This window comes from Heterodontus francisci, chromosome 1, assembly GCF_036365525.1.
Source record: "Heterodontus francisci isolate sHetFra1 chromosome 1, sHetFra1.hap1, whole genome shotgun sequence".
In the NCBI taxonomy this organism is placed as follows: Eukaryota; Metazoa; Chordata; class Chondrichthyes; order Heterodontiformes; family Heterodontidae; genus Heterodontus; species Heterodontus francisci.
This window is the reverse complement of record NC_090371.1, coordinates 4,284,665-4,312,115: the sequence shown is the minus strand read 5'-3', so window position 1 is coordinate 4,312,115 and position 27,451 is coordinate 4,284,665. Positions and strand designations below refer to the sequence as shown.

The 27,451-nt window shown below is 44.7% G+C and overlaps 1 protein-coding gene across 3 annotated transcripts in view; it reads left to right on the top strand.

Moving 5' to 3' along the window:
• mogs (mannosyl-oligosaccharide glucosidase) overlaps nucleotides 1–26,638 on the top strand; it is a 91,790-nt gene extending 65,152 nt beyond the window's left edge. For all 3 annotated transcript variants that reach the window (XM_068028237.1, XM_068028279.1, XM_068028311.1), the window contains exons 4-5: nucleotides 7,055–7,248; nucleotides 23,842–26,638. In XM_068028237.1, the coding sequence (XP_067884338.1) occupies nucleotides 7,055–7,248; nucleotides 23,842–25,585 (1,938 nt within the window). In that variant the 3' untranslated portion in view covers nucleotides 25,586–26,638. The remainder of the gene's footprint in view (nucleotides 1–7,054; nucleotides 7,249–23,841) is intronic.
• Nucleotides 26,639–27,451: the final 813 nt, after the last annotated feature.

The following is a 27,451-nucleotide window of genomic DNA, read 5'->3' as shown; positions in this document are numbered from 1 at the left end:
GAGTTCTGCCCATATTGCCTCACGGCTCGAGTCCTCCATAGTGCCTTCCTTCAGCACAGCTGTGATATCCTCTTTGACCAGTAATGAAACTCCTCCACCCCTTTTACCTCCCTCTCTATCCCGCCTGAAGCATCGGTATCCTGGGATATTTAGTTGCCAATCATGCCCTTCCCTCAACCAAGTCTCAGTAATAGCAATAACATCATACTCCCAGGTACTAATCCAAGCCCTAAGTTCATCTGCCTTACCTACTACACTTCTTGCATTAAAACAAATACACCTCAGACCACCAGTCCCTTTGCTTTCATCATCTGCTCCCTGCCTACTCTTTCCCTTAGTCACGCTGACTTCATTATCTAGTTCCTTACAGGCTTTAGTTACTACCTCCTTACTCTCCACTTACCTCATTTGGTTCCCATCCCCCTGCCACATTAGTTTAAACCCTCCCCAACAGCGTTAGCAAAAGCACCCCCAAGGACATTTGTTCCAGTCCTGCCCAGGTGTAGACCGTCCAATTTGTAATAGTCCCACCTCCCCCAGAACTGGTCCCAATGTCCCAAAAATCTGAACCCCTCCCTCCTGCACCATCTCTCAAGCCACGCATTCATCCTGACTATTCTTTCATTTCTACTCTGACTATCACGTGGCACTGGTAGAAATCCTGAGATTACTACCTCTGAGGTCCTACTTTTTAACTTGGCTCTTAACTCCCTAAATTCTGCTTTTTTACCTATATCATTGGTGCCTATGTACACAACGACAACTGGCTGTTCACCCTCCCCCTTCAGAATGTTCAGAAGCCCTAGCTCCCTCAATCTTTCTTCGTAGGACATGCTCTCCAGTCCACGAAGCATCCTGGTAAATCTCCTGTGCACCCTCTCTAAAGCTTCCACATCCTTCCTTTAATGAGGCAACCAGAACTGAACACAATCTTCCAAGTGTGGTTGAACCAGGGCCTTATAGAGCTGCAGCATAACCTCGCGGCTCTTAAACTCAATCCCCCTGTTAATGAAAACCAACACACCATACGCCTTCTTAACAACCCTATTAACTTGGGTGGCAACTTTGAACGATCTATGGACATGGACCCCAAGATCCCTCTGTTCCTCCACACTACCAAGAATCCTGTCTTTAAGCCTGTATTCCGCATTCAAATTCGACCTTCCAAAATGCATCACTTCACACTTTTCCAGGTTGAACTCCATCTGCCACTTCTCAGCCCAGATCTGCATCCTGACGATTTCCAATTACCTTGAGTTTTTCCAAGTGCCCATCCATCTACATCCCCCCCCCCCCCCCCCCCAACACCGCCTTGCTTGAGCAGAGGGGTTATATTTGCTACTTTCCAGTCTGATGTGACCTTTCCAGAGTCTAACGAATTTAGAAAAATTAACACCATTGCATCTACTACCTCATTAGCCACCTCGTTTAAGATCCTCGGATGAAGTCCATCAGGATCCGGGGGCTTGTCAGCCCACAGCTCCATCAGTTTGCTCGATACCATTTACCTGGTGATTGTAATTTCACCAAGTTCCTCTCCCCTTCCAACTCCTGATTTACAGCTATTGCCAGAATGTTTTTGTATCCTCTATAGTGAAGACAGAAGCAAAATATTTGTTCATTGCATCTGCCATTTCCTTATTATCTACTATTAACTCCCCATTCTCACTCTCTAGAGGACCAACACTCACTTCACTTACTGTTTTCCTTTTTAAATACCTGTAGAAACTCTTGCTATCCATTTTTACATTTTTAGCTAGCTTCCTCTCATGCTCTTAATTTCTTTCTCCTGATTACCCTTTTAGTCATTCTCTTCTGTTCTTTATATTCTGACCAATCACCTGAGCTGCCATTCAACTTTGCGCAATTATAAGTCCTGTCCTTAAGTTTGCTGTTTTTCTTAACTTCTTTAGTTAACCACAGATGGTGGGTCCTCACCTTAGAATTGTTCTTTATCGTGGGAATATGCTTATTCTGAGTATTCTGAAATATCCCCTTAAATGTCTGCCACTGCTTCTGTATTGATCTATCTCCAAGCCTAGCAACCCAGTTCACTTCAGCTAGCTCAGCTTTCATGCCCACATAGTTGCCTTTATTCAAGCTTAAAATACTAGTCTTAGACCCACTCTTCTCGCTTTCAAACTGGATATAAAATTCAATCACATTGTGGTTGCTGCTGCCTAGAGGTGCCTTTACACTAAGGTCATTAATTAATCCTATCACATTACACAATACCAAGTCTAATATAACCTGGTGTCTGGTTGGTTCCAGAATGTGCTGCTCTAAGAAACTCTCTCAAAAGCATTCTTTGAACTCCTCATCCAGGCTACAATTGCCAATTTGATTTTTCCAGTTTATATGTAGATTAAAATTTCCCATGATTATTGCTGTTCCTTTATCACAAGCACCCAGTATTTCTTCTGTATACTTCGTCCTTCATTGTGATTACTGTTCGGGGGCCTGTAGACCACTCCCACTAGTGACTTCTTTCCCCTACTATTCATCATCTCCACCCAAACCAATTCTATATCCTGAACCAGAATCTTCTCTAACTATTGCACCAGTGCCATCCTTGATTGACAAAGAACAGTACAGCACAGGAACAGGCCATTCGGCCCTCCAAGCCTGCGCTGATCTTGATGCCTGCCTAAACTAAAACCTTCTGCACTTCCGGGGTCCGTATCCCTCTATTCATGTATTTGTCAAGATGCCTCTTAAACGTCTCTATGGTGCCTGCTTCCACTACTTCCCCCGGCAACAAGTTCCAGGCACTCACCACCCTCTGTGTAAAGAACTTGCCTCGCATATCCCCTCTAAACTTTTCCCCTCGCACCTTAAACCTATGTCACCTAGTAACTGACTCTTCCACCCTGGGAAAAAGCTTCTGACTATCCACTCTGTCCATGCCGCTTATAACTTTGTAAACCTCGATCATGTCGCCCATCCACCTCCGTCGTTCCAGTGAAAACAATCCGAGTTGATCCAACCTCCCCTCCAGACCAGGCAACATCCTGGTAAACCTCTTCTGTACCCTCTCCAAAGCCTCCACGTCCTTCTGGTAGTGTGGCGCCCAGAATTGCACACAATATTCTAAGTGTGGCCTCACTAAACTTCTGTACAGCTGCAGCATGACTTGCCAATTTTTATACTCTATGCCCCGACCGATGAAGGCAGGCATACCGTATGCCTTCTTGACTACCTTATCCACCTGCGTTGCCACTTTCAGTGACCTGTGGACCTGTACGCCCAGATCTCTCTGCCTGTCAGTACTTCTAACAATTCTGCCATTTACTGTATACCTCCCACCTGCATTAGACCTTCCAAAATGCATTACTTCACATTTGTCCGGATTAAACTCCATCTGCCATTTCTCTGCCCAAGTCTCCAACCGATCTATATCCTGCTGTATCCTCTGACAATCGTCATCATTATCCGCAACTCCACCAACCTTTGTGTCGTCCGCAAACTTACTAATCAGACCAGCTACATTTTCCTCCAAATCATTTATATGTACTACAAAGAGCAAAGGTCCCAGCACTGATACCCTCTGTCTTCTATGACCGAGCCAGTTCTGTATCCATCTTGCCAGCTCACCTCTGATCCCGTGTGACTTCACCTTTTGTATCAGTCTGCCATGAGGGACCTTGTCAAAGGCTTTACTGAAGTCTATATAGATAACATCCACTGCCCTTCCTTCATCAATCATCTTAGTCACTTCCTCAAAAAACTCAATCAAATTAGTGAGACACGACCTCCCCTTCACAAAACCATGCTGCCTCTTGCTAATACGTCCATTTGTTTCCAAATGGGAGTAAATCCTGTCCCGAAGAATCCTCTCTAATAATTTCCCTACCACTGATGTAAGACTCACCCGCCTATAATTTCCTGGATTATCCTTGCTACCCTTCTTAAACAAAGGAACAACATTGGCTATTCTCCAGTCCTCTGGGACCTCACCTGTAGCCAATGAGGATGCAAAGATTTCTGTCAAGGCCCCAGCAATTTCTTCCCTTGCCACCCTCAATATTCTGGGGTAGTGCTACCCCTCCACCTTTACCTAGCTTCATATTCTTCTTGTATGTCATATACCCCTCAATATTCAGGACCCAATCCATGTCATCCTGCAACCACGTCTCCATAATGGCTATCAGGTCATATTTATTTATTTCAATGTACGCCATCAGGTCATCTGCTTAGTTATGAATGCTACGTGCAATCAGATACAGAGCCTTTAGTTTTGTCTTTTTGTTATCTTTGTAACATCTAGTCTTGACTGTTGGTGTGGTATTAGGTTTTTTCTCTCTGTCCCTTACTGCCATTCTGATCTTCATTTTCCATATTACTATTCTGCTGTCCTGCCTTGACTCTACCCCTTGATTTGCTATATCTACCCAGGCTTAATCCGTCTCCCCACTTGTTTAGTTTAAAGCCCTCTCTACTTCTAGTTATACTGTTTGCTGGAACACTGGTCCCAGCACAGTTCAGGTGCAGACCATCCCAACGGTACAATCACCACTTTCCCCAGTACTGGTGCCAGTGTCCGACAAACCAAAACCCACATCTCCCACACCAGTCTTTGAGACACGTATTCATTTCACTAATCTTGGGTGCCCTCTGCCAATTGGCTCAGCGATAATCCAAAGAATATTACCCTTGAGGTTCTGTTCTTCAATTTGGTGCCGAGCTCCTCATACTGTCTAAGCAGAACCTTTTTCGATTCCTACCTATGTCGTTGATACCTATTTGGACCACGACAACTGGATCCTCCCCCTCCCACTCCAAGTTCCTGTCTAGTCCTGAGCAGATGTCCCGAACCCTGGCACTGGGTAAGCAAAGCAGCCTTCTGGACTCACGTTCTCGGCTGCACAGAACAGTGTCAATCCCCCTCACTATACTATCCCCTACTACTACATTCCTTGAATGACTTCCTGTACCACAGTGCCATGGCCAGTCTGCTCACCCACCTTGCAGAGCTTGCTTTCATCCAACAGGTTGAGAGCACCTCAAACCTGTTTGACATTTGCAAAGTCTGAGGCTACTGTCTGCTGTCTCCACTACTACCCTTTACCTGCGTCACTCAGTCACATCCTCCTGTCCCTCTTTGCAGACCAGAACGGATGACCTTGGTTACCATTGACCAGAAACTGAAGTGGACTAGCCATATAAATACCGTGGCTACAAGAGCAGGTCAGAGTCTAGGATTCCTGCGGCGAGTAACTCACCTCCTGATTCCCCAAAGCCTGTCCACCATCTACAAGGCACAAGTCAGGAGTGTTATGGAATTCTTTCCACTTTCCTGGATGGGTGCAGCTCCAACAACACTCAAGAAGCTCGACACCATCCAGGACAAAGCAGCCCACTTGATTGGCACCCCATCTACAAACATTCACTCCCTTCACCACCGACGCACAGTGGCAGCAGTGTGTACCATCTACAAGATGCACTGCAGCAACGCACCAAGGCTCCTTCGACAGCACCTTCCAAACCCGCGACCTCTACCAACTAGAAGGACAAGAGCAGCAGATGCATGGGAACACCACCACCTGCAAGTTCCCCTCCAAGTCACACACCATCCTGACTTGGAACTATATCACCGTTCCTTCACTGTCGCTGGGTCAAAATCCTGGAACTCCCTTCCTAACAACATTGTGGGTGTACCTACCTCACATGGACTGCAGCGGTTCAAGAAGGCAGCTCACCACCACCTTCTCAAGGGCAATTAGGGATGGGCAATAAAGCTGGCCTGCCCAGCGACGCCCACATCCCATGAATGAATAAAAAATAAATAAAACCCTGTTCTAAGAGGTGTGACTGTCTTCGGGAACAAAGTGCCCCAGTATTTCTTCCCTCTCTCTTATGTTGCGCTGTGTTTGCAGTTCGGCTTCCAGATCAGTAATCCTGATCCGGATTTCCTCTAGCTACTTACGCTTGCTGCAGATGTGTTTGTTCTGGATCATGTTGGCATCCAGGAGCTCCCACATACCACAGCTACAACATAAGACCTGTCATGCCAGTATTAGTTATACTATTCGTTAATTTATTTTAATTACTTTCTTAATTAACTTAGAATATTTCTTACATATAGTAGAATTTCCTATGCGTTTAAAGGCTGGTACCACCTATAACTGAAGTTATACTTTTCTTGATTATACATATGTAGACCTTCCTACTGGTAATGGACCTTACCGATGCTAATAAAGCTTTGCCAATACTTATAAACCTTACTACTATTAGTAAACCTTACAAATGCTGATAAACGCTCATAATACTTAATACAGCTTATGTTTTAAGTTGTCCTAATTTGAAATCATACACTCCTTGCTCGTCTCTCTCTCACTCTGTATTCTAAATTATAAAATCCACCTTAGTTTCTAGTTTATATATCAATGAATTGATCAAGTCTTATTTTTGATTGCTTTAGATGAAATGAAATTAAAAACTTACTGGTATATTCACCCCAGATGGCTTTGTTTCCCTGCTCTCTCTGTTGACTGTGACGTCACTCTGATGTCAAGTTTCGATTTCGCTCCTCTCTCGCTCTCTCTCTCTCTCTCCAGCCTCTGACTCTTTGGCCGCTTTTTAAATCTCCGCTCCTGCTGTGCGGGCTCTCTCTCGCTCGCTCTTTGGCCTCTGACTCTTTGGCAGCCTTCATAAATCTCTGCGTCCGCTGCTCTCTCTCTCTGGCCTCCCACTCTTTGGCGCGCTTTTTAAATCTCCACTGCCACTGCTTTCTCGCGCTCTCTCGAATAATAAAACCCTCTTAAATTAAATGAAATAATAAATCATCCAAAAACTGCAACACTCCTCCAGTCCCTGCTGGTGGCGGAGGCATGGGTTGTCATAGTACTGCTTGCACATCTGATCCGGAACTATGTGTCATAGCTGCCTTCCTTATGTTAACTGTGTGACTGATACCACACGGTTAACATAGATCAAACAGTAAGCAGGCAGAACTCTCCAGTTTTACAGGCACACAGCATTGTTTACCCTCGGTAAAGATAGGACAGCGCGGTATTGATGTGATTTTCATAGGCAACCTCGTCTTCTATTGTAGAGTTCTGCCCCAGAGAACCCAGTGATATCGCTGTTATTTTATGTCGCTAGTGATGGACAAGGAATACTGCAGCCACACATTGAGGAGAAAAGCAGGCTAGTGGCGGTGTCAGGTTCTACAGAGGAGCTGGGCAAATTCACAATCACCTTTCCGGCACCAACTGCCCTAAAATCCAGGAGCTATAAATATGCCAGGTGAGATTGTCTCATTATCTATCAAACTGTGGATATTTCTTTTTGAAAACAAGATGGAGGTCCACACGTATTTGTGGAGCTGTTATCCATTTAGGTGTACATCCACACATATTTTTGGAGCTATGGTATATAGGTGTACATTCACACATATATTTACAGAGCTATGGTATATAGGTGTACGTGGATATATTTATGGAGCTATGATACATATAGGTGTACATGCACATTTACAAAGCTATGGTATCTCAGTGAACATTCACACATATATTTACGAAGCTATGTACATATAGTTATATATTCACACACATTTTCTGAATCCATTGTTTATGGCTACATTTAGGTTTTTTTCAGTGAAGTTACTGTATTCAGTTGAACAAGAGCATAAGAAATAGAAGCAGGAGTAAGCCATTCAGCCCTTCGAACCTGCTCCGTCATTCCGTGAGATCATGGCTGATCTTCAGCGCCATTTTCCTCTACTATCCCCATATCCTTTGATGTTTTTAATATGTAGAAATCAATCAATCTTGGTCTTGAACATACTCAACGACTGAGCCTGCACACCCTCTGGGGCAGAGAATTCAAAAGATTCACCATCCTCTGAGTGAAGAAATTCCTCTTCGTCTCAGCCCTAAATGGCCTGCATCTTATTCTGAGACTGTGTCTCCTGGTTCTGGACTCCCCAGCCAGGGGAAACATCTTTCCTGCATCTACCCTGTCAGGCCCTGTAAGAATTTTATATGATTGAATGAGATCACCTCTCATTCTTCTAAACTCCAGAAAATAAAGGCCCAGTCTATTTAATCTTGCCTCACAGGACAATCCCGCCATCCCAGGAATTATTTTGGTGAAACTATGTTGCACTCCCTCTACGGCAAGTATATCTGTCCTGAGGTAAGGAGACTAAAACTGCACATAATAGTCCAGGTGCGGTCTCACCAAGGCTCTGTATAATTGCAGTAAGACATCTTTATTCCTATACTGTATTCCTCTTGTAATCTTGTAAACATACCATTTGCCTAAGGGGTAATCTGTTTGAAGCCTTCAAGATATGAACTGGAAAAGACAGGCTAGATAAAGATAAACTATTTCCACTGGTTGGAGATTGTAAAACTAGGGGACATAGTCTAAAAATTAGGACCAAACCGTTCAGGAGAGATGTTAGGAAGTACTTCTTCACACAAAGGGTGATAGAGGTTTGGAACTCTCTCCCACAAACAGCAGTTGAAGCTAGACCAGTTGCTAATTTTAAATCTGAGATAGATAGATTTTTGTTAAGCAACGGTATTAAGGGATATGGGCCAAAGGCAGGTATATGGAGTTAGGCCGCGGATCAGCCATGATCTCATTGAATGGCGGGACAGGCTCGAGGGGCTGAATGGCCGACTCCTGTTCCTATCTTCCTATGTTCCTTCTTAATTGCTTGCTGTACCTGCATGTTAGCTTTCAGTGACACATGAACAAGGACACCCAAGTCCCTTTGAAGTTCAACACTTCTTAGGCTCTCACCATTTCAGAAATACTTTGTATTTCTGTTTTTCCTATTAAAGTGGATAACTTCACATTTCTACACATTGTATTCTGTCTGCCAGGTTTTTGTGCACTCGCCTTGCCTCTCCAAATCCCCTTGAAGTGTCTTTGCCTCCTCTTCACAGCTCTCACTTCCACCTAGTTTTGTGTCATCTGCAAACTTGGAAATATTGTATTTAATCCCCACATCCAAATCATTGATATAGACTAGCTAGGGATCATGAATAGCTGGGGCCCAAGCACTACCCAGTAGTCACAGCCCGACAACCTGAAAATGACCTATCTATCTATCCATTAACCAGCTCTCATTCCATGCCAGTATATTTCCCCCAATTCCATGTGCTCTAATTTTGTTTACTAACCTCTTGTGAGGGACCTTATCAAAAGCTTTCTGAAAATCCAAATATACCACATCCACTGGTTTCCCCATATCTATTCTGCTAGTTACATTCTCAAAAAAACTCCATCATTTTTGTTTTCACCTGAACCATGCTGGGACCCATGTTGTGGAGAGTCCGTTAACTAGGGCGGTGGAGAGTGCTTTAAACTAAATAGTGGGGGCGAGGGATCAAGTGAGAGAAGATATGATAAATTAAACAGAGAGGGCAAGTCAAGAGAGCAAAGTAGCAATAATCAGAACATGGCAGGAAGGGGCAGAATGAACAAAATTAAGAGTGTGCAAGCAGCTAAGGCTAGAGGTTGTGTAAATAGTAAAAAGACAGAACTACAGGCTCTGTATTTGAATGCGTATAGCATTCGTGACAAAACAAATGAATTGATAGCTCAAAAAGAAATAAATATGTATGAGCTGTTAGCCATTACAGAGACATGGCTGCAAGATGACAAAGGCTGGGACCTGAATATTCAAGTACACATGACATTTCAGAAGGAAAGAAAACTAGGAAAATATGGAGGGGGTAGCTCTGTTAATTAAGGATGACCTTAGTTCTAAAAATCAAGATGTAGAATCAGTTTGGGTAGAGATTATAAATAGTAAAGGTAGGAAGTCATTTGTGAGAGTAGTTTATAGTACAGTACCACACTGTAGGACGGGGTATACAGGAAGAAATAATGGGTGCTTGTTGGAAAGGTACGGTGATAATCATGAGTGATTTTAATCTACATATAGTTTGGATGAATCACGTTGGCAAAGGTAGCCTGGAAGATGCGTTTATGGAGTGTTTTCAGAACAGTTTCTTAGAGCAGCACATTCTAGAGCCAACCAGAGAGCAGGCTACTCTAGAGCTGGTAATGTGTAATGAGACAGGATTAATTAATTAATGACCTCATAGTAAAGGCGCCCCTAGGTAGCAGTGATCACAACATGATTGAATTTCACATTCAGTTTGAGGGTGAGAAGCGTGGAAATAAGACTAGTATTTTAAACTTAAATAAGAGTAATTATGAGGTTTTGAGGACAGAGCTTGCTCCAGTAAACTGGAAAATTAGGTTAAGGGATAGATCATTAAAGATGCAGTGGCAGACATTTAAGGAGATATTTCATAACACTTAGCAAAGATACATTCCTGAAAGAAAGAAAGAAAGACTACAAGAAGGGTGCACCATCCATGGCTTACTAAGGAAGTTAAAGATAGTATCAAATTGAAAGAAAAAGCATATAATTCAGCGAAGAGAAATGGCAGGTCAGAAGATTGGACAGAATATAAAAAACAGCAAAGAATAATATGGAGATAGAAATTAGAGTACGAGAGAAAGCTAGCTAGTATTATAAAAATGGATAGTAAGAATTTCTTCAGGTATTTAAAAAGGAAAAAAGTAAGGAAAGTGAGTGTTGGTCCTCTATAGTGTGAGTCAGGGGAATTAATAATGGAAAATCAGTAAATGGCAGAGGAACTGAACAGATTTTTTGCATCTGTCTTCACTGTAGAGCAGGGTTATCCAACCTTTTCATGTGGGGGGGGGGGCACATTACAATTTTTGTTGCACACAGTGGACAATTTCGGAAAAATAAAGGCATTAAACATTTATCTTACTATTAATCAAAACAACAAAAAATGTGCATTTTTATGAATCTTTAATTGAGAAGATTAATTTATTGACTTACTTTCTCACGTTGGACATTGATTTAATGAGATACCTGCCATTTTCATGCTTGCACAAATAGTCAATATTTGTTGTGGCGATGTAGATAGATGTCCATCTGGCTGGAGTAATCTTGATCACTGTCTCCCCCTCTCTCTGACTGTCTCTCCCTGTGTTCCCCCCTCTATGTTGTTTCCTCCCCGCCCCCCCAGACCCTCTCTCTTACTCTTTCTCTCTGTCTGACAGTTGCAGGGAGCGTTCAGCACAGCAGCTTTGTTGTTAGCCAGTCTTTTTAAAACATCGCACTGAGTTTCACAGCTGACAGGTGCTGACATTGGGAACAGCAGTTTCTGCCTGTGCGGAGTTTGCAAGTTCCCCCTGTGACTGCGTGGGTTTCCGCCGGGTGCTCCGGTTTCCTCCCACAGCCAAAGACTTGCAGGTTGATAGGTAAATTGGCCATTGTAAGTTGCCCCGAGTGTAGGTAGTTGGTAGGAGAATGGTGGGGATGTGGTAGGGGATATGGGACTAATGTAGGATTATGGGTGGTTGTTGGTCGGCACAGACTCGGTGGGCCGAAGGGCCTGTTTCAGTGCTGTATCTCTCACAGCAGTTTCTGAACTAAGGACAGATTTGGGGTTTTCCGGCGGGCTCCAACTTTTTTTTAAAAGCCCACTGGAAAACCCCAAACTCAGTGCGATGTTTTAAAAAGCCGGTCTGGAAGAAGAAGTCAATGGAAAATTTCTCATCTCTGAAATACATCCACGGGCCAGATGGAAGCCTTTGGCGGGCCAGATCCTGGCCGGTGGGCAGTATGTTGGACAACCCTGTTGTAGAGGATACAAATAACATCCCAGAAATTATTGTGAATCAAGAGTTGAAAGGGAGAGAGGAACGTAAAACAATTACCATCACCAGGGAAAGGGTACTGAGAAAATTATTAGAACTAAAAGCTGCCAAGTCCCTAGGTCCTGATGGACTTCATCCTCAGGTCTTAAAAGAAGTGGCAGCTGAGGAAATGAATGCATTGGTTTTAATTTTCCAAAATTCCCTAGATTCTGGAGAGGTCCCACCAGATTGGAAGATAGCAAATGTAACTCCGCTATTCCAGAAAGGAGGAAGACAGAAGGCAGGAAACTACAGGCAAGTTAGCTTAACATCTGTCATAGGGAAAATGCTGGAATCTTACTAAGGAGGTTACAGCAGGTCATTTAGAAAATCGCAATGCAATCAGGCAGAGTCCACATGGCTTTGTGAAAGGGAAATTGTGTTTGACTAATTTATTAGAGTTCTTTGAGGAAGTAACAGGCAACATGGATAAAGGGGAACCGGTGGATGTGGTGTACTTGAATTTCCAGAAGGCATTTGATAAAGTGGCACATCAAAGGTTAATAAACAAAATAAGAACCCATGGTATAAGGGGTAAAATATTAGCATGGATAGAGGATTGGTTAGCTAACCGGAAACAGGGTAGGCATAAATGGGTCATTTTCAGTTTGGCAAGATGTAACTGTTGGAGTACCACAGGGATCAGTGCTGGGGCCTCAACTATTTACAATCTATAGCAATGACTTGGATGAAGGGACAGATTGTATGGTTACTAAATTTGCTGATGACACAAAGATCGGTCAGAGAGTAAGTTGTGAAGAGGACATGAGTCTGCAAAAGGAAATAGATAAGTTAAGAGAGTTTGCAAAGATTTGGCAGATGGAATATCATGTGGGAAAATGTGAACTTGTCCACTTTGGCTGGGAAAAATAGAAAAGCAACATATTATGTAAATGGAGAAATATTGCAGAACTCTGAGATGCAGAGGGATCTGGGTGTCCGAGTTAGTATGCAGGCACTTCAAGTGATGAAGGTGGCAAAATGCAAGGGGAATGAAATATAAAAGTTGAGATGTTTTGCTACAGTTGTACAGGGCATTGGTAAGAACACATCTAGCGTATTATGTACAGTTTTGGTCTCCTTACTTAAGAAAGGATATAATTGCATTGGAAACAGTTCAGAGCAAGTTCACTCGTCTGATTCCTGGGATGAGAGGGTTATCTTAGGAAAGGCTGGGTATGTATTCATTGGAGTTTAGAAGGATGAGAGGTGATCTTATTGAAATGTATAAGATCCTGAGGGGATTTGGCAGAGTGGATGTTGAAGGGATGTTTCACCTTGTGGGAGAGACTAAAACTAGGGGGCACAGTTTAAAAATAAGGGGTCTTGCATTTAAAACAGAGATGAGGAGAAATATTTTCTGAGTGTCGTGGGTCTATGGAACTGTCTTCCCCAGAGAGTGCTGGAGGCAGGGTCATTTTAAGGCAGAGGTAGAAGATTCTTGACAGACAAGGGAGTCAAAGGGTATCGAGGGTAGGCACTAAAATGGAGTTGTGTCCACAAACAGATCAGCCATGATCTTATAGAATGGCAGAGCAGGCTGGAGTGGCCAAGTGGCCTACTCCTGCTTCTTGTTCGTATGTATCATTGCATAAACTGACTGCATAGCATCTGCAAAAGGAGTGTACTGCCACATCAGACTGCTTAAACTATGACAGTGAATATTGAGAAGTTGAGGTACCTTAGACTCTGGGGGTTATTTAGCCTTGAGAATAATACAGTGCAGAAGAGGCCCTTTGGCCCATTGAGTCTGCACCGATGCATTAAAGACACCTGACCTGTCTACCTAATCCCATTTGCCAGCACTTGGCCCATAGCCTTGAATGTTATAACGTACCAAGTGCTCATCCAGGTACTTTTTAAAGGATGTGAGGCAACCCACCTCTACCACCCTCGCAGGAAGTGCATTCCAGACCGTCACCACCCTCTGGGTAAAAAAAGTTCTTCCTCAAATCCCCCTTAAACCTCCCACCCCTCACCTTAAACTTGTGTCCCCTCGTAACTGACCCTTCAACTAAGGGGAACAGCTGCTCCCGATCCACCCTGTCCATGCCCCTCATAATCTTGTACACCTCGATCAGGTCACCCCTCAGTCTTCTCTGCTCCAGCGAAAACAACCCAAGCCTATCCAACCTCAATTCATAGCTTAAATGTTCCATCCCAGGCAACATCCTGGTGAATCGACACTGCACCCCCTCCAATGCAATCACATCCTTCCTATAATGTGGCGACCAGAATTGCACACAGTACTCCAGCTGTGGCCTTACCAAAGTTCTATACAACTCCAACATGACCTCCCTGCTTTTGTAATCTATGCATCGATTGATAAAGGCAAGTGTCCCATATGCCTTTTTCACCACCCTATTAACCTGCCCTTCTGCCTTCAGAGATCTATGGACAAACACGCCAAGGTCCCTTTGTTCCTCGGAACTTCCCAGTGTCAGGCCATTCATTGAATATTTCCGTGTCACATTACTTCTTCCAAAGTGCATCACCTCACACTTTTCAGGGTTAAGTTCCATCTGCCACTTTTCTGCCCATTTGACCATCCCGTCTATATCTTCCTGTAACCCAAGACACTCAACCTCACTGTGAACACTCGGCCAATCTTTGTCTCATCCGCGAACTTACTGATCCTACCCCCCACATAGTCATCTATGTCGTTTATATAAATGACAACAATAGAGGACCCAGCACAGATCCCTGTGGTATGCCACTGGACACTGGCTTCCAGTCACTAAAACAGCCGCCTGTCTCCTACAGCTAAGCCAATTTTGAATCCACCTTATCCAGTTACCCTGTATCCCATCTGCATTTGAACAAAGAAGAAAGAACAGTACAGCACAGGAACAGGCCATTTGGCCCTCCAAGCCTGCATCGATCTTGATGCCTGTCTAAACTAAAACCTTCTGCACTTCCGGGGACCGTATCCCTCTATTCCCATCCTATTCATGTATTTGTCAAGATGCCTCTTAAACGTCGCTATCGTACCTGCTTCCACCACCTCCCCCGGCAACAAGTTCCAGGCACTCACCACCCACTGTGTAAAGAACTTGCCTCGCACATCCCCTCTAAACTTTGCCCCTCTCACCTTAAACTTATGTCCCAGGATAACTGACTCTTCCACCCTGGGAAAAAGCTTCTGACTATCCACTCTGTCCATGCTACTCATAACTTTGTAAACCTCCATCATGTCGCCCCCTCCACCTCCGTCTTTCCAGTGAAAACAATCCAAGTTTATCCAGCCTCTCCTCATAGCTAATGCCCTCCAGACCAGGCAACATCCTGGTAAACCTCTTCTGTACCCTCTCCATAGCCTCCACGTCCTTCTGGTAGTGTGGCAACCAGAATTGCATGCAATATTCTTTAGTGTGGCCGAACTAAGGTTCTGTACAGCTGCAGCATGACTTGCCAATTTTTATACTCTATCCCCCGACCGATGAAGGCAAGCATGCCGTATGCCTTCTTGACTACCTTATCCACCTGCGTTGCCACTTTCAGTGACCTGTGGACCTGTGCGCCCAGATCTCTCTGCCTGTCTGGACTCCTAACAGTTCTGCCATTTACTGTATACTTCCCACCTGTATTAGATCTTCCAAAATGCATTACCTCACATTTGTCCGGATTAAACTCCATCTGCAATTTCTCCGCCCAAGTCTCCAACCGATCTATATCCTGCTGCATCCTCTGACAATCCTCATCACTATCTGCAACTCCACCAACCTTTGTGTCGTCCGCAAACTTACTAATCAGACCAGCTACATTTTCCTCCAAATCATTTATATATACTGCAAAGAGCAAAGGTCCCAGCACTGACCCCGGCGGAACACCACTAGTCACAGCCCTCCATTCAGAAAAGCACCCTTCCACTGTTACCCTCTGTCTTCTATGACGGAGTCAGTTCTGTATCCATCTTGCCAGCTCACCTCTGATCCCGTGTGGCTTCACCTTTTGTACCAGTCTGCCATGAGGGACCTTGTCAAAGGCTTTACTGAAGTCCATATAGACAACATCCACTGCCCTTCCTTCATCATATGGGCGGCGCAGTGGTTAGCACCGCAGCCTCACAGCTCCAGCAACCCGGGTTCAATTCTGGGTACTGCCTGTGTGGAGTTTGCAAGTTCTCCCTGTGTCTGCGTGGGTTTTCGCCAGGTGCTCCGGTTTCCTCCCACCACCAAAAGACTTGCAGTTGATAGGTAAATTGGCCATTATAAATTGCCCCTAGGAGAGGTAGTTGGTAGGGAAATATAGGGACAGGTGGGGATGTTGGAGCAATATGGGATTAGTGTAGGATTAGTATGAATGGGTAGTTGATGGTCGGCACGGACTCGGTGGGCCGAAGGGCCTGTTTCAGTGCTGTATCTTTAAATAAATAAAAATAAATAAATAAATCCTCTTCGTCACTTCCTCAAAAACTCAATCAAATTAGAGAGACACGACCTCCCCCTTCACAAAACCACGCTGCCTCTCACCAATAAGTTCATTTGTTTGCAAATGGCAGTAAATCCTGTCCCGAAGAATCCTCTCTAATAATTTCCCTACCACTGACGTAAGGCTCACCGGCCTATAATTTCCTGGATTATCCTTGCCATCCTTCTTAAACAAAGGAACAACATTGGCTATTCTCCTATTGGCTATTTGCTTTCTTGATAAGTCTCCCATGTGGGACCTTGTCAAAGGCTTTGCTGAAATCCATGTAAACTACATCAACTGCACTACCCTCATCTACACACCTGGTCACATGCTCAAAAAATTCAATCAAATTTGTTCGGCATCTGACAAAGCCATGCTGACTATTCCTAATCAAATTTTGCCCCTCCAAGTGGAGATAGATTCTCTCCTTCAGAATTTGCTCCAATAGTTTCCCTACCACTGACGTGAGACTGTAGTTCCCTGGCTTATCTCTACAACCTTTCATAAATAGTTGGACCACATTAGATGTTCTCCAGTCCTCTGCACCTCCCCCATGGCCAGAGAGGAATTAAAAATTAGGGTCAGAGCCCCTGCAGTCGCCACCCTCACCTCCCACAGCATCCTGGGACACAAATCGTCCGGACCTGGAGATTTGTCTACTGTTAAGCCTGCCAAAACCTCCAATACCTTGTTACTCCCTATGACAATTTGCTCAAGAACCTCACAGTCGGAGTTCCATATCTACATCTTCATTCTCTTGGGTGAAGACAGATGTGAAGTATTCATTCAACACCCTACCAATGTCCTCTGGCTCCACCCACAGACTTCCCCCTTGGTCCCTAATGGGTCCTACTCTTTCCCTGGTTATCCTCTTCCCATTGATATACTTATAGAATATCTTGGGATTTTCCCTACTTTTACCAGCCAGAGCTTTCTCATATCCCCTCTTTGCTCTCCTAATTGCTTTCTTAAGCTCCATCCTACACTTTCTGTACTCCACTAATGCTTCCGCTGATTTGCTCTCCTTGTATTTGCTAAAAGCCTCTCTTTTCCTTCTCATCGTACCCTGAATGTTTCTGGTCATCCATGGTTCTCTGGGCTTGTTGCTCCTACTTGTTACCCTAGAGGGAACATGTTGGGCCTATACCCTCCCCATTTCCGTTTTGAATGCCCCCCACTGCTCTTCTGTAGATTTCCCAACAAGTAACTCTGACCTTGGCCAGATCCTGCCTTATTTTACTAAAATTCCCTCTCCCCCAATCCAAAACCTTTTTTTTGCAACTTGTCTATTTCTTTCTCCATAACAAGCTTAAATTGTACCGTGTTGTAGTCGCTATCACCAAAATGCGCCCCCACCAACACATCAACCACCTGTCCGGCTTCATTCCCCAGAATTAGGTCCAGCACTGCACCCTCCCTTGTTGGATCCTCTACATATTGAGCTAAAACGTTCTCCTGTATACATTTTAAGAACTCCACTCCATCTAAGCCCTTAACACGATGACTATCCAAATTAATGTTGGGAAAGTTGAAATCACCTCATATAATTACCCTATTATTATTTTTACACACCTCTGCAAATTGCGCACATATTTGCTCCTCAATTTCCCGCTGACTATCTGGGGGTCTATAATAAACACCTAACAATGTGGCTGTCCCTTTTTTATTCCTAAACTCTACCCATAAAGCGTCATTTGATGCCTCCTCCAAGATATCATCTCTCCTTACTGCAGTAACTGGCTCCTCAACTAATATTGCAAATCCCCCTCCTCTTTTACCCCCTCTTCTGTCTTGCCTGAAGATTCTATATCCCGGGATATGGAGCTGCCAATCCTGCCCCTCCCTCAACCATGTCTCTGTGATGGCTACTATATCACAATTCCATGTGTCAATCCTTGCCCTTAACTCATCCAATTTACCTGTAATACTCCTGGCATTAAAGTAGAGGCCATCCATCCTGGTCTTACTCCCTTGAAACTTCCTTCCGCTGTATTCCCTCTGATTTGTTTGCTTTCCTGTGTTTAGCTGTGTCCCTATTCTGCTAGGAGTCTGCGTCCCGTCCCCCTGCCGAATTAGTTTAAACTCCTCCAAACAGCACTAGCAAACCTGCCAACAAGGATATTAGTCCCCCTCTGGTTCAGATGTAGACCGTCCCTCTTTTACAGGTCCCACCTTCCCCAGAAACAGTCCCAGTGGTCCAGGAATCTAAAACCCTCCCTCCTGCACCACCTCTTAAGCCACACATTCATCTGTGCTATTCTCCTATTTCTATACTCGCTAGCACGTGGCACTGGGAGTAATCCAGAGATTACAACCCGAGAGGTCCTGCTTTTTAGTCTACTGCCTAACTCCCTGAATTCTTGATGCAAGACCTCATCCCTTTTTCTACCTATGTCATTGGTACCAACATGTACCATGACCACTGCCTTATCACCCACCCCCTTCAGGATGCCCTGCAGCCGTTCAGTGACATCCCGGACCCTGGCACCAGGGAGGCAACACACCATCCTGGAGTCATGTTGACGGCCACAGTAGCGCCTATCTGTTCCCTTGACTTCTTCTTTGGCCTCCTTATCTCGAGAGACAATGGATAAGCGCCTGGAGGTGGTCAGTGGTTTGTGAAGCAGCGCCCGGAGTGGCTATAAAGGCCAATTCTAGAGTGACAGGCTCTTCCACAGGTGCTGCAGAGAAATTTGTTTGTCGGGGCTGTTACACAGTTGGCTCTCCCCTTTTGCCTCTGTCTTTTTTCCTGCCAACTACTAAGTCTCATCGACTCGCCACACTTCAACCCCGTCTTTATGGCTGCCCGCCAGCTCTGGCGAACGCTGGCAACTGACTCCCACGACTTGTGATCAATGTCACAGGATTTCATGTCGCATTTGCAGACGTCTTTAAAGCGGAGACATGGACGGCCGGTGGGTCTGATACCAGTGGCGAGCTCGCTGTACAATGTGTCTTTGGGGATCCTGCCATCTTCCATGCGGCTCACATGGCCAAGCCATCTCAAGCGCCGCTGACTCAGTAGTGTATATAAGCTGGGGATGTTGGCCGCCTCGAGGACTTCTGTGTTGGAGATGCGGTCCTGCCACCTGATGCCAAGTATTCTCCGGAGGCAGCGAAGATGGAATGAGTTGAGACGTCGCTCTTGGCTGACATACGTTGTCCAGGCCTCGCTGCCATAGAGCAAGGTGCTGAGGATACAGGCCTGATACACTTGGACTTTTGTGTTCTGTGTCGGTGCGCCATTTTCCCACACTCTCTTGGCCAGTCTGGACATAGCAGTGGAAGCCTTTCCCATGCGCTTGTTGATTTCTGCATCTAGAGACAGGTTACTGGTGATAGTTGAGCCTATGTAGGTGAACTCTTGAACCACTTCCAGAGCGTGGTCGCCAATATTGATGGATGGAGCATTTCTGACGTCCTGCCCCATGATGTTGGTTTTCTTGAGGCTGATGGTTAGGCCAAATTCATTGCAGGCAGCCGCAAACCTGTCGATGAGACTCTGCAGGCACTCTTCAGTGTGAGATGTTGAAGCAGCATCGTCAGCAAAGAGGAGTTCCCTGATGAGGACTTTCCGTACTTTGGACTTCGCTCTTAGACAGGCAAGGTTGAACAACCTGCCCCCTGATCTTGTGTGGAGGAAAATTCCTTCTTCAGAGGACTTGAACGCATGTGAAAGCAGCAGGGAGAAGAAAATCCCAAAAAGTGTGGGTGCGAGAACACAGCCCTGTTTCATGCCACTCAGGATAGGAAAGGGCTCTGATGAGGAGCCACCATGTTGAATTGTGCCTTTCATATTGTCATGGAATGAGGTGATGATACTTAGTAGCTTTGGTGGGCATCCAATCTTTTCTAGTAGTCTGAAGAGACCACGTCTGCTGACGAGGTCAAAGGCTTTGGTGAGATCAATGAAAGCAATGTCGAGGGGCATCTGTTGTTTGCGGCATTTCTCCTGTATCTGACGAAGGGAGAACAGCATGTCAACAGTCAATCTCTCTGCACGAAAGCCACACTGTGCCTCAGGGTAGACGCACTTAGTCAGCTTCTGGAGCCTGTTTAGAGCAACTCGAGCAAAGACTTTCCCCACTATGCTGAGCAGGGAGATTCCACGGTAGTTGTTGCAGTCACCGCGGTCACCTTTGTTTTTATAGAGGGTGATGATATTGGCATCGCGCATGTCTTGGGGTACTGCTCCCTCGTCCCAGCACAGGCAAAGCAGTTCATGTAGTGCTGAGAGTATAGCAGGCTTGGCACTCTTGATTATTTCAGGGGTAATGCTGTCCTTCCCAGGGGCTTTTCCGCTGGCTAGAGAATCAGTGGCATCACTGAGTTCCGATTTGGTTGGCTGTCTGTCCAGCTCATCCATGACTGGTAGAGGCTGGGCTGCATTGAGGGCAGTATCAGTGACTATAGAACAAAGAACAGTGCAGCACACGAACAGGCCATTCTGCCCTCCAAGCCTGCGCCGATCTTGATGCCTGCCTAAACTAAAACCTTCTGCACTGGTTGGCAATCAGTCACTAGTGGTGTGCCTCAGGCATCAGTGTTGGGACCGCAATTATTTACAATTTATATAGATGATTTGGAGTTGGGGACCACGTGTAGGGTGTCAAAGTTTGCAGATGACACTAAGATGAGTGGCAGAGCAAAGTGTGCAGATGACTGTGAAACTTTGCAGAGGAACATAGATACATTGAGTGAGTGGGCAAAGGTCTGGCAGATGGAATACAATGTTAATAAATGTGAAGTCATTCATTTCGGTAGGAGTAACAGTAAAAAGGATTATTACTTGAATGGTAAAAAGTTGCAGCATGCTGCTTTGCAGAGGGACCTTGGTGTCCTTGTGCATGAATCGCAGAAGGTTGGTCTGCAGGTACAGCAAGTAATTAGGAATGCAAATGGAATTTTGTCCTTCATTGCTAAAGGGATTGAGTTTAAAAGCAGAGAGGTTATGTTGCAGCTGTATAAGGTACTGGTGAGGCCACACCTGGAGTACTGTGTGCAGTATTGGTCTCCTTACTTGAGAAAGGATATACTGGCACTGGAGAGGGTGCAGAGGAGGTTCACTCGGTTGATTCCGGAGTTGAGGGGGTTGGCTTATGAGGAGAGACTGAGTAGATTGGGATTATGTTCATTGTTCAGAAGAATGAGGGGGGATCTTATAGAAACATATAAAATCATGAAGGGAATAGATAAGATACAAGTAGAGAGGATGTTTCCACTGGCAGGTGAAGCTAGGACAAGAGGGCATAGCCTCAAGATTAGAGGGAGCAGATTTAGGACTGAATTAAGAAGGAACTTCTTCACACAGAGGGTTGTTAATCTATGGAATTCCTTGCCCATTGAAGTAGTTGACGCTTCTTCAGTAAACGTCTTTAAAGCTAAGGTAGATATCTTTTTGAACAATAAAGGAATTAAGGGATACGGTGAGAGCGCGGGTAAGTGGATCTGAGTCCACGAAAAGATCAGCCATGATCTTATTGAATGGCGGAGCAGGCTCGAGGGGCTGGACGGCCTACTCCTGCTCCTCGTTCTTATGATCTTCCGGGGACCGTATCCCTCTATTCCCATCCTATTCATGTATTTGTCAAGATGCCTCTTAAACGTCGCTATCGTACCTGCTTCCACCACCTCCCCCGGCAGCAAGTTCCAGGCACTCACCACCCTCTGTGTAAAGAACTTGCCTCGCACGTCCCCTCTAAACTTTGCCCCTCTCACCTTAAACCTATGTCCCCTAGTAACTGACTCTTCCACCCTGGGAAAAAGCTTCTGACTATCCGCTCTGTTCATGCCACTCAACTTTGTAAACCTCTAACATGTCGCCCCTCCACCTCCGTCGTTCCAGTGAAAACAATCCGAGTTTACCCAACCTCTCCTCATAGCTAATGCCCTCCAGACCAGGCAACATCCTGGTAAACCTCTTCTGTACCCTCTCCAAAGCCTCCACGTCCTTCTGGTAGTGTGGCGACCAGAATTGCATGCAATATTCTAAGTGTGGCCTAACTAAAGTTCTGTACAGCTGCAGCATGACTTGCCAATTTTTAAACTCTATGCCCCGACCGATGAAGGCAAGCATGCCGTATGCCTTCTTGACTACCTTATCCACCTGCGTTGCCACTTTCAGTGACCTGTGGACCTGTACGCCCAGATCTCTCAGAATCCCCTATTACTGTTGCTCTTTCTATCTTTCCCCCTTCCTGTGCAGACAGGCTGCTTGTGGTGCCAGAAGCTTGGCTCTGTCTGCACTCCCTGGAGGAACTAGCCTCATCAGCCTCCAAAATGGAATACTGATTTGCAAGCGGGACCCCAGGGGACTCCTGAACAACCTGCCTGATTCTCTTGGACTGCCTGGTGGTCACCTATTCCCTTCCTTCCTCAAGTCCCTTCAGCTGCAGTGTGACCACCTCTCTATACGTGCTATCCACGATGCTCTCAGACTTGCGGATGCTCCACAGTGTTTCCAGCCGCCATTCCAGCTCTGAAACCCGAGCTTCCAGGAGCTGCAGCTGGACACACTTCCTGCACACATGCTGGTCCCGGGGACTGGAAATGTTCCCAGATTCCCACATGCAGCAAAAGGAACAAACCACAGCTTTTTAGCTCTCCTGCCATGACTAAACCCTTTAAATTTAAAACTTTCGAAGACTATTATAGTAAAAAATAAATCAACTAAGTCTTGCCAAAACAATGACGTACAGTTCAATCCAGCTTGAAAAATACCCACCAGGACTTACTCACCAGTCAGCTGTGCTCTGTGGAAACTCTCTGCTCCCCTAACACTCTTTGAGGACAGGTAGGAAATGAAAGGAGCTCCTCGCTCCCTCCTCACCAAACCCCCGATGTCACAAAACTCCCACTTTAGCACTCTAATGCTACCCAAGTCAGCACTCCAGTACAAACAAAGTCAGCACTGTAAGATGGCCCACTTTTATACTGTCTGACTCTCGTCCCTGAAAACTGGTTTAAGCCAATTATCTAATTAACAAGGTGCAGCTGCAAGCTGAGCCTGAGTGAACTCTGTGTTGGGGAAAGATCCTGCTTTTTGGTGGCCAAAAATCCTTTAATTCTCCAAAGGCATTGTGTTGAGGGAATACTACTGATATTTACAGAGAAACTGTTAACATTGAACATCCCCAACTTATTTCCCTTCAACTTTGGAGTGATACCTGTAGGGAAAATAAGTTCGGGTTTTTGGAAGAGGCTGAGGCCTTCAATTAAAACTGTAAATTTTCACAAGTCATTTGTGAGCCAGGATTGTTACAGAATTTTAGTTTTAGCTATTCAAAAAGTCCTTTTTTACTACTTTAACTTTGGAAGACCTTTTTTTCATTGATTTGTCCCCTCTGCTTTCTCTAGCTTGTACATTACCTGTCGATCAGAAGCAGTGTGCAGCTCACAAAAGCACAAAGAGGGTCTAAAAATAAATGCAACAGCAGCCATGCAACAATTTCACCTCCTATGAGGAGCTGTGTAACCTTTAATCAGAATGTCCTCCCCACCTTCCTCTGTAGTTGCGACAGGATGCTCAGTAAAGTGGGGGTATTGAAGATGCTTTTTGTCACTCTGTACTGGGACCAGACTATTGCTACAGTGCCATCATAGAACTGCAGTAATACTGGCTGATAGACAAAAATGCAGAATACTTCCCAGTTCAACTTTGCACACTCGAGTTATTTGTTGTTCTTTCTCACCTTCCTGTTATCTTTTTTCTTTCATTTTTAACAGTTACAACTATCTGAAGGCACACTGTCCAAGTTTGGAAATGATGACGGACATTGTGAAAAATAGCTTGAATGGCCGTTTTATGTACAACTCAGCTTCTTCTGCCAGACGGTATTACATTGGTGTGGACAGCTACAGGCCACCCCCAAAACAAGGTGGGGACACCACGCAAGACAACTTCTTGGTTCACCAAGTGACTGTTCAGGTTCCCTTTGAGGTTGAAGTCCTGTTTGAGTCTGAAAGTTTCACAGATCGTTCCAATCATTTGGCTGGGGAGGCCTTCACAGATGAGCTGGAGAGGTGGAAACAGGCATTTGATGAAAAATTTGATACAGTTTTCAAATTGCCAGATAAGGGCTTTCCCCCTCAACAAATTAAATTTGCTAAAGCTGTTTTCAGTAATACAATTGGTGGGATGGGGTATTTCTATGGTCATTCATATGTTCAGTCTATATACAATGAGTACCCATTGCCTTACCTAGAGGGCCCACTGTACACTGCAGTTCCATCCCGTTCATTCTTTCCCAGAGGATTCCTCTGGGATGAAGGGTTCCACCAACTTCTGATCAGTAAATGGAATCCATCTATTAGTAAAGAGGTAATTGGACACTGGTTAGACATGATGAATGTTGAAGGTTGGATACCGAGAGAGCAGATTCTGGACAATGAGGCACGTAGTAAAGTGCCAGCAGAGTTTATTGTACAGAGAAATGAAAATGCCAATCCTCCTACACTCTTCCTCACATTAAAAAAACTAATCGACGATTTAAATGGGCATTTGACTGAAGAGGACAAGTCTTACTTGAAGAGACTCTTCCCACGTTTGAAGACTTGGTATGATTGGTACAATTCAACCCAAGTTGGGTCCTTGCCATCAACCTATCGTTGGAGAGGTCGTGACACTGACACGAACCTGTTCCTCAATCCAAAAACTCTGACCTCTGGGCTTGATGATTACCCACGGGCATCGCACCCTTCTGAGGATGAGCGTCATGTGGATCTTCGCTGCTGGATGACATTGGCATCAAAGGTCATGACAGATATTGCAAAAATCCTTGGAGTACCGCATCAAGACTATCAGAACATGTACGAAAAGCTGAGTGATAATGCTTTGCTTCAAGAACTGCACTGGTCTGAGGATCTGAAGGCATTCAGTGATTATGGGAATCATACCCAGTCCATTATTCTAGAGAGGGAAAAGATCTATCTGCCACCTGGTCAGCCACGCCAGCATGTCCAACCTGCCAGGCTTATCCGTTCTGTTCGGAAACAACCAAAACCTCAGTATGTGAATGCTTTTGGCTATGTCAGTCTGTTCCCATTCCTGCTTCAAATCCTGCAGCCTGATTCCCCAAAACTTCAACATATCTTAAAGAATATCAGGGACGATGAGAAAGTCTGGACCCCTTATGGCATACGCTCACTCTCAAAATCTAGCCCCCTCTACTTGAAACGTAACACCGAATATGACCCACCTTATTGGCGTGGGCCCATTTGGATTAACATGAACTACCTTGTGGTTCGGGCACTGCATTACTATTCCACTCAAAGCGGACCATATCGAGAAATGGCAGCAATACTATACCAGGAGCTGAGGACTAACCTCATATCAAATATGTATAAGCAGTTTGTACAGACTGGTTACTTGTGGGAACAATATAATGATAGTACTGGCAGAGGGCAGGGTAGTCACCCTTTTACTGGTTGGTCTTCCCTCATAGTTCTAATAATGGCAGAGCAGTATTGATGCTCTCACCGGTGTCATCCTGTATAATGGTTTAGGGCTGTGCCTAGGGGATTATTTTGTGATTGAATCTTTAAATGCGTGAAGTAATTCAGGTTAAACCTCTCTGCATATTAATGGGAGAAAAATGTTACTTTGTTGCACATGTTTTATGGCTGTAAAACAGGCACAACAATGACAAATTTAGCAGTGTAACCGCTCACGCTGATTTACACGTGTGTTCGGGCGACTCCTAAATTTTCAGGGCCTTTTTAGGTGGCCCTGGCGGCTATCTAAAACAGGCATTAGGCCCCTTGAATATGTTACTGTCTAACACCTGTTTAAGGTCCCATTGAGAGCAGATGCTGGGCATGGTGTGCACTGATTTCAGTGGCTGCCGAGAAATAGGTACACTTTTTTAAAAAACGTTTAATGTGGAGGCAGGAGGAACAAGAGTGTTCCACCCAGCTCACAGTACTACTGAAGAGCCAGTGTCGACCCACAATCACATCTCTCCGTCTCCCCTGCAGCTTTGCTACTTCTTTTAAAAGTAAATCACATCTTGAATTGCTAAACACAAATTTAACTTAAAATTAATGGATTTTTTATTAAAGTTCTAGTTAAAAGGTTTAATATCTGGGCCACCTTTTTCTTCGCTGAATGGATGAGTGTCGGTTACACTCTTCAGAGAATGCATTCAATACCTGACATACCAAAAAAGAGGCAGAGCGCTGTTTGATGTATTTGAAAGAGTAGATTAAGGACTCAGTGCTAGGTTTTAAATAGGGCTCTGCTAATTCTGCCACTATTGTAATTCGTTGTTGAACAGACTAAAAGTCGCTAATGTTGCTTTATTGAAATGATACAAGAATCTGAACGGCTGGACCAATCTGTGCCACAATAATTGGTTTTATAGGATGACTGTTAATTGAGAGTTTGGAATCGGTCCTGTTTAATTAATGGCACAGCCCTTTCATAGGTTTGTATTAAATCCCGCCACTGCCCATGCTGTTTGCAATGCTGGTTTTCTCATTTTGTGTGACATTTTGTAAATAAATTGATGTCAAGTGGAAGAAATCAAGAGAGTGACAACTTCAAAACAAGTGGTTAAGAACACACAATACCCACCTACATCACAGAGCTAGCTGCTCATAAACTAAACCATGTTGTGATGACCTGAGACAAAGTTTTATTTTTAAAACTGATCATTCCTATTGTGTAATAAATTAAAACCAAAATACTGCAGATGCTGGAAATCTGAAATAAAACCAAAAAGTGCCGGAAATACTCAGCAGGTCTGGCAGCATCTGTGGAGAGAGAAGCAAAGTTAACGTTTCAGGTCAGTGACCCTTCATCACAACAGTTCCTATTGTGTGTTCCTTACAGAATGTGTATATGTTATAAAAGCACTCTGAAAATCAAATGAAATTTATTTGCTTCTGGAGTGCAACAGCTGGATGGAACATAGGAACAGGAAGAGGCCACTTAGCTGATTTTAGGTAGTTAGGAAGGAAATTAAAAAGCAGGACCTCAAGAGCAATAATGTGAGGATTACTCCCCGTGCCACGTGCTAGTGAGGATAGGAATAGAAGAATTGATCGATTGAACATGTGGCTGGAGAATTGGTGTAGGAGGGAGGGCATCAGATTTCTGAGGCATTGGCAGTGGTTCTGGGGCAGGTGGGACCTGCACAAGATGGACGGGTTACACCTTAACAGGACTGGAACTAACATCCTCGCAGGGAAATTTGCTAGTGCTTTTGGGGAGGGTTTAAACTAGCTTGTCATGGGGATGGGAACCTGAAGGGTAGCTGAAATTGGAAGGAAGTAAAGCTAGTAACAGGAGGTAGAAAAGTGAAAATGACATTAGAAGGCAGGTGAAACTAGGTGA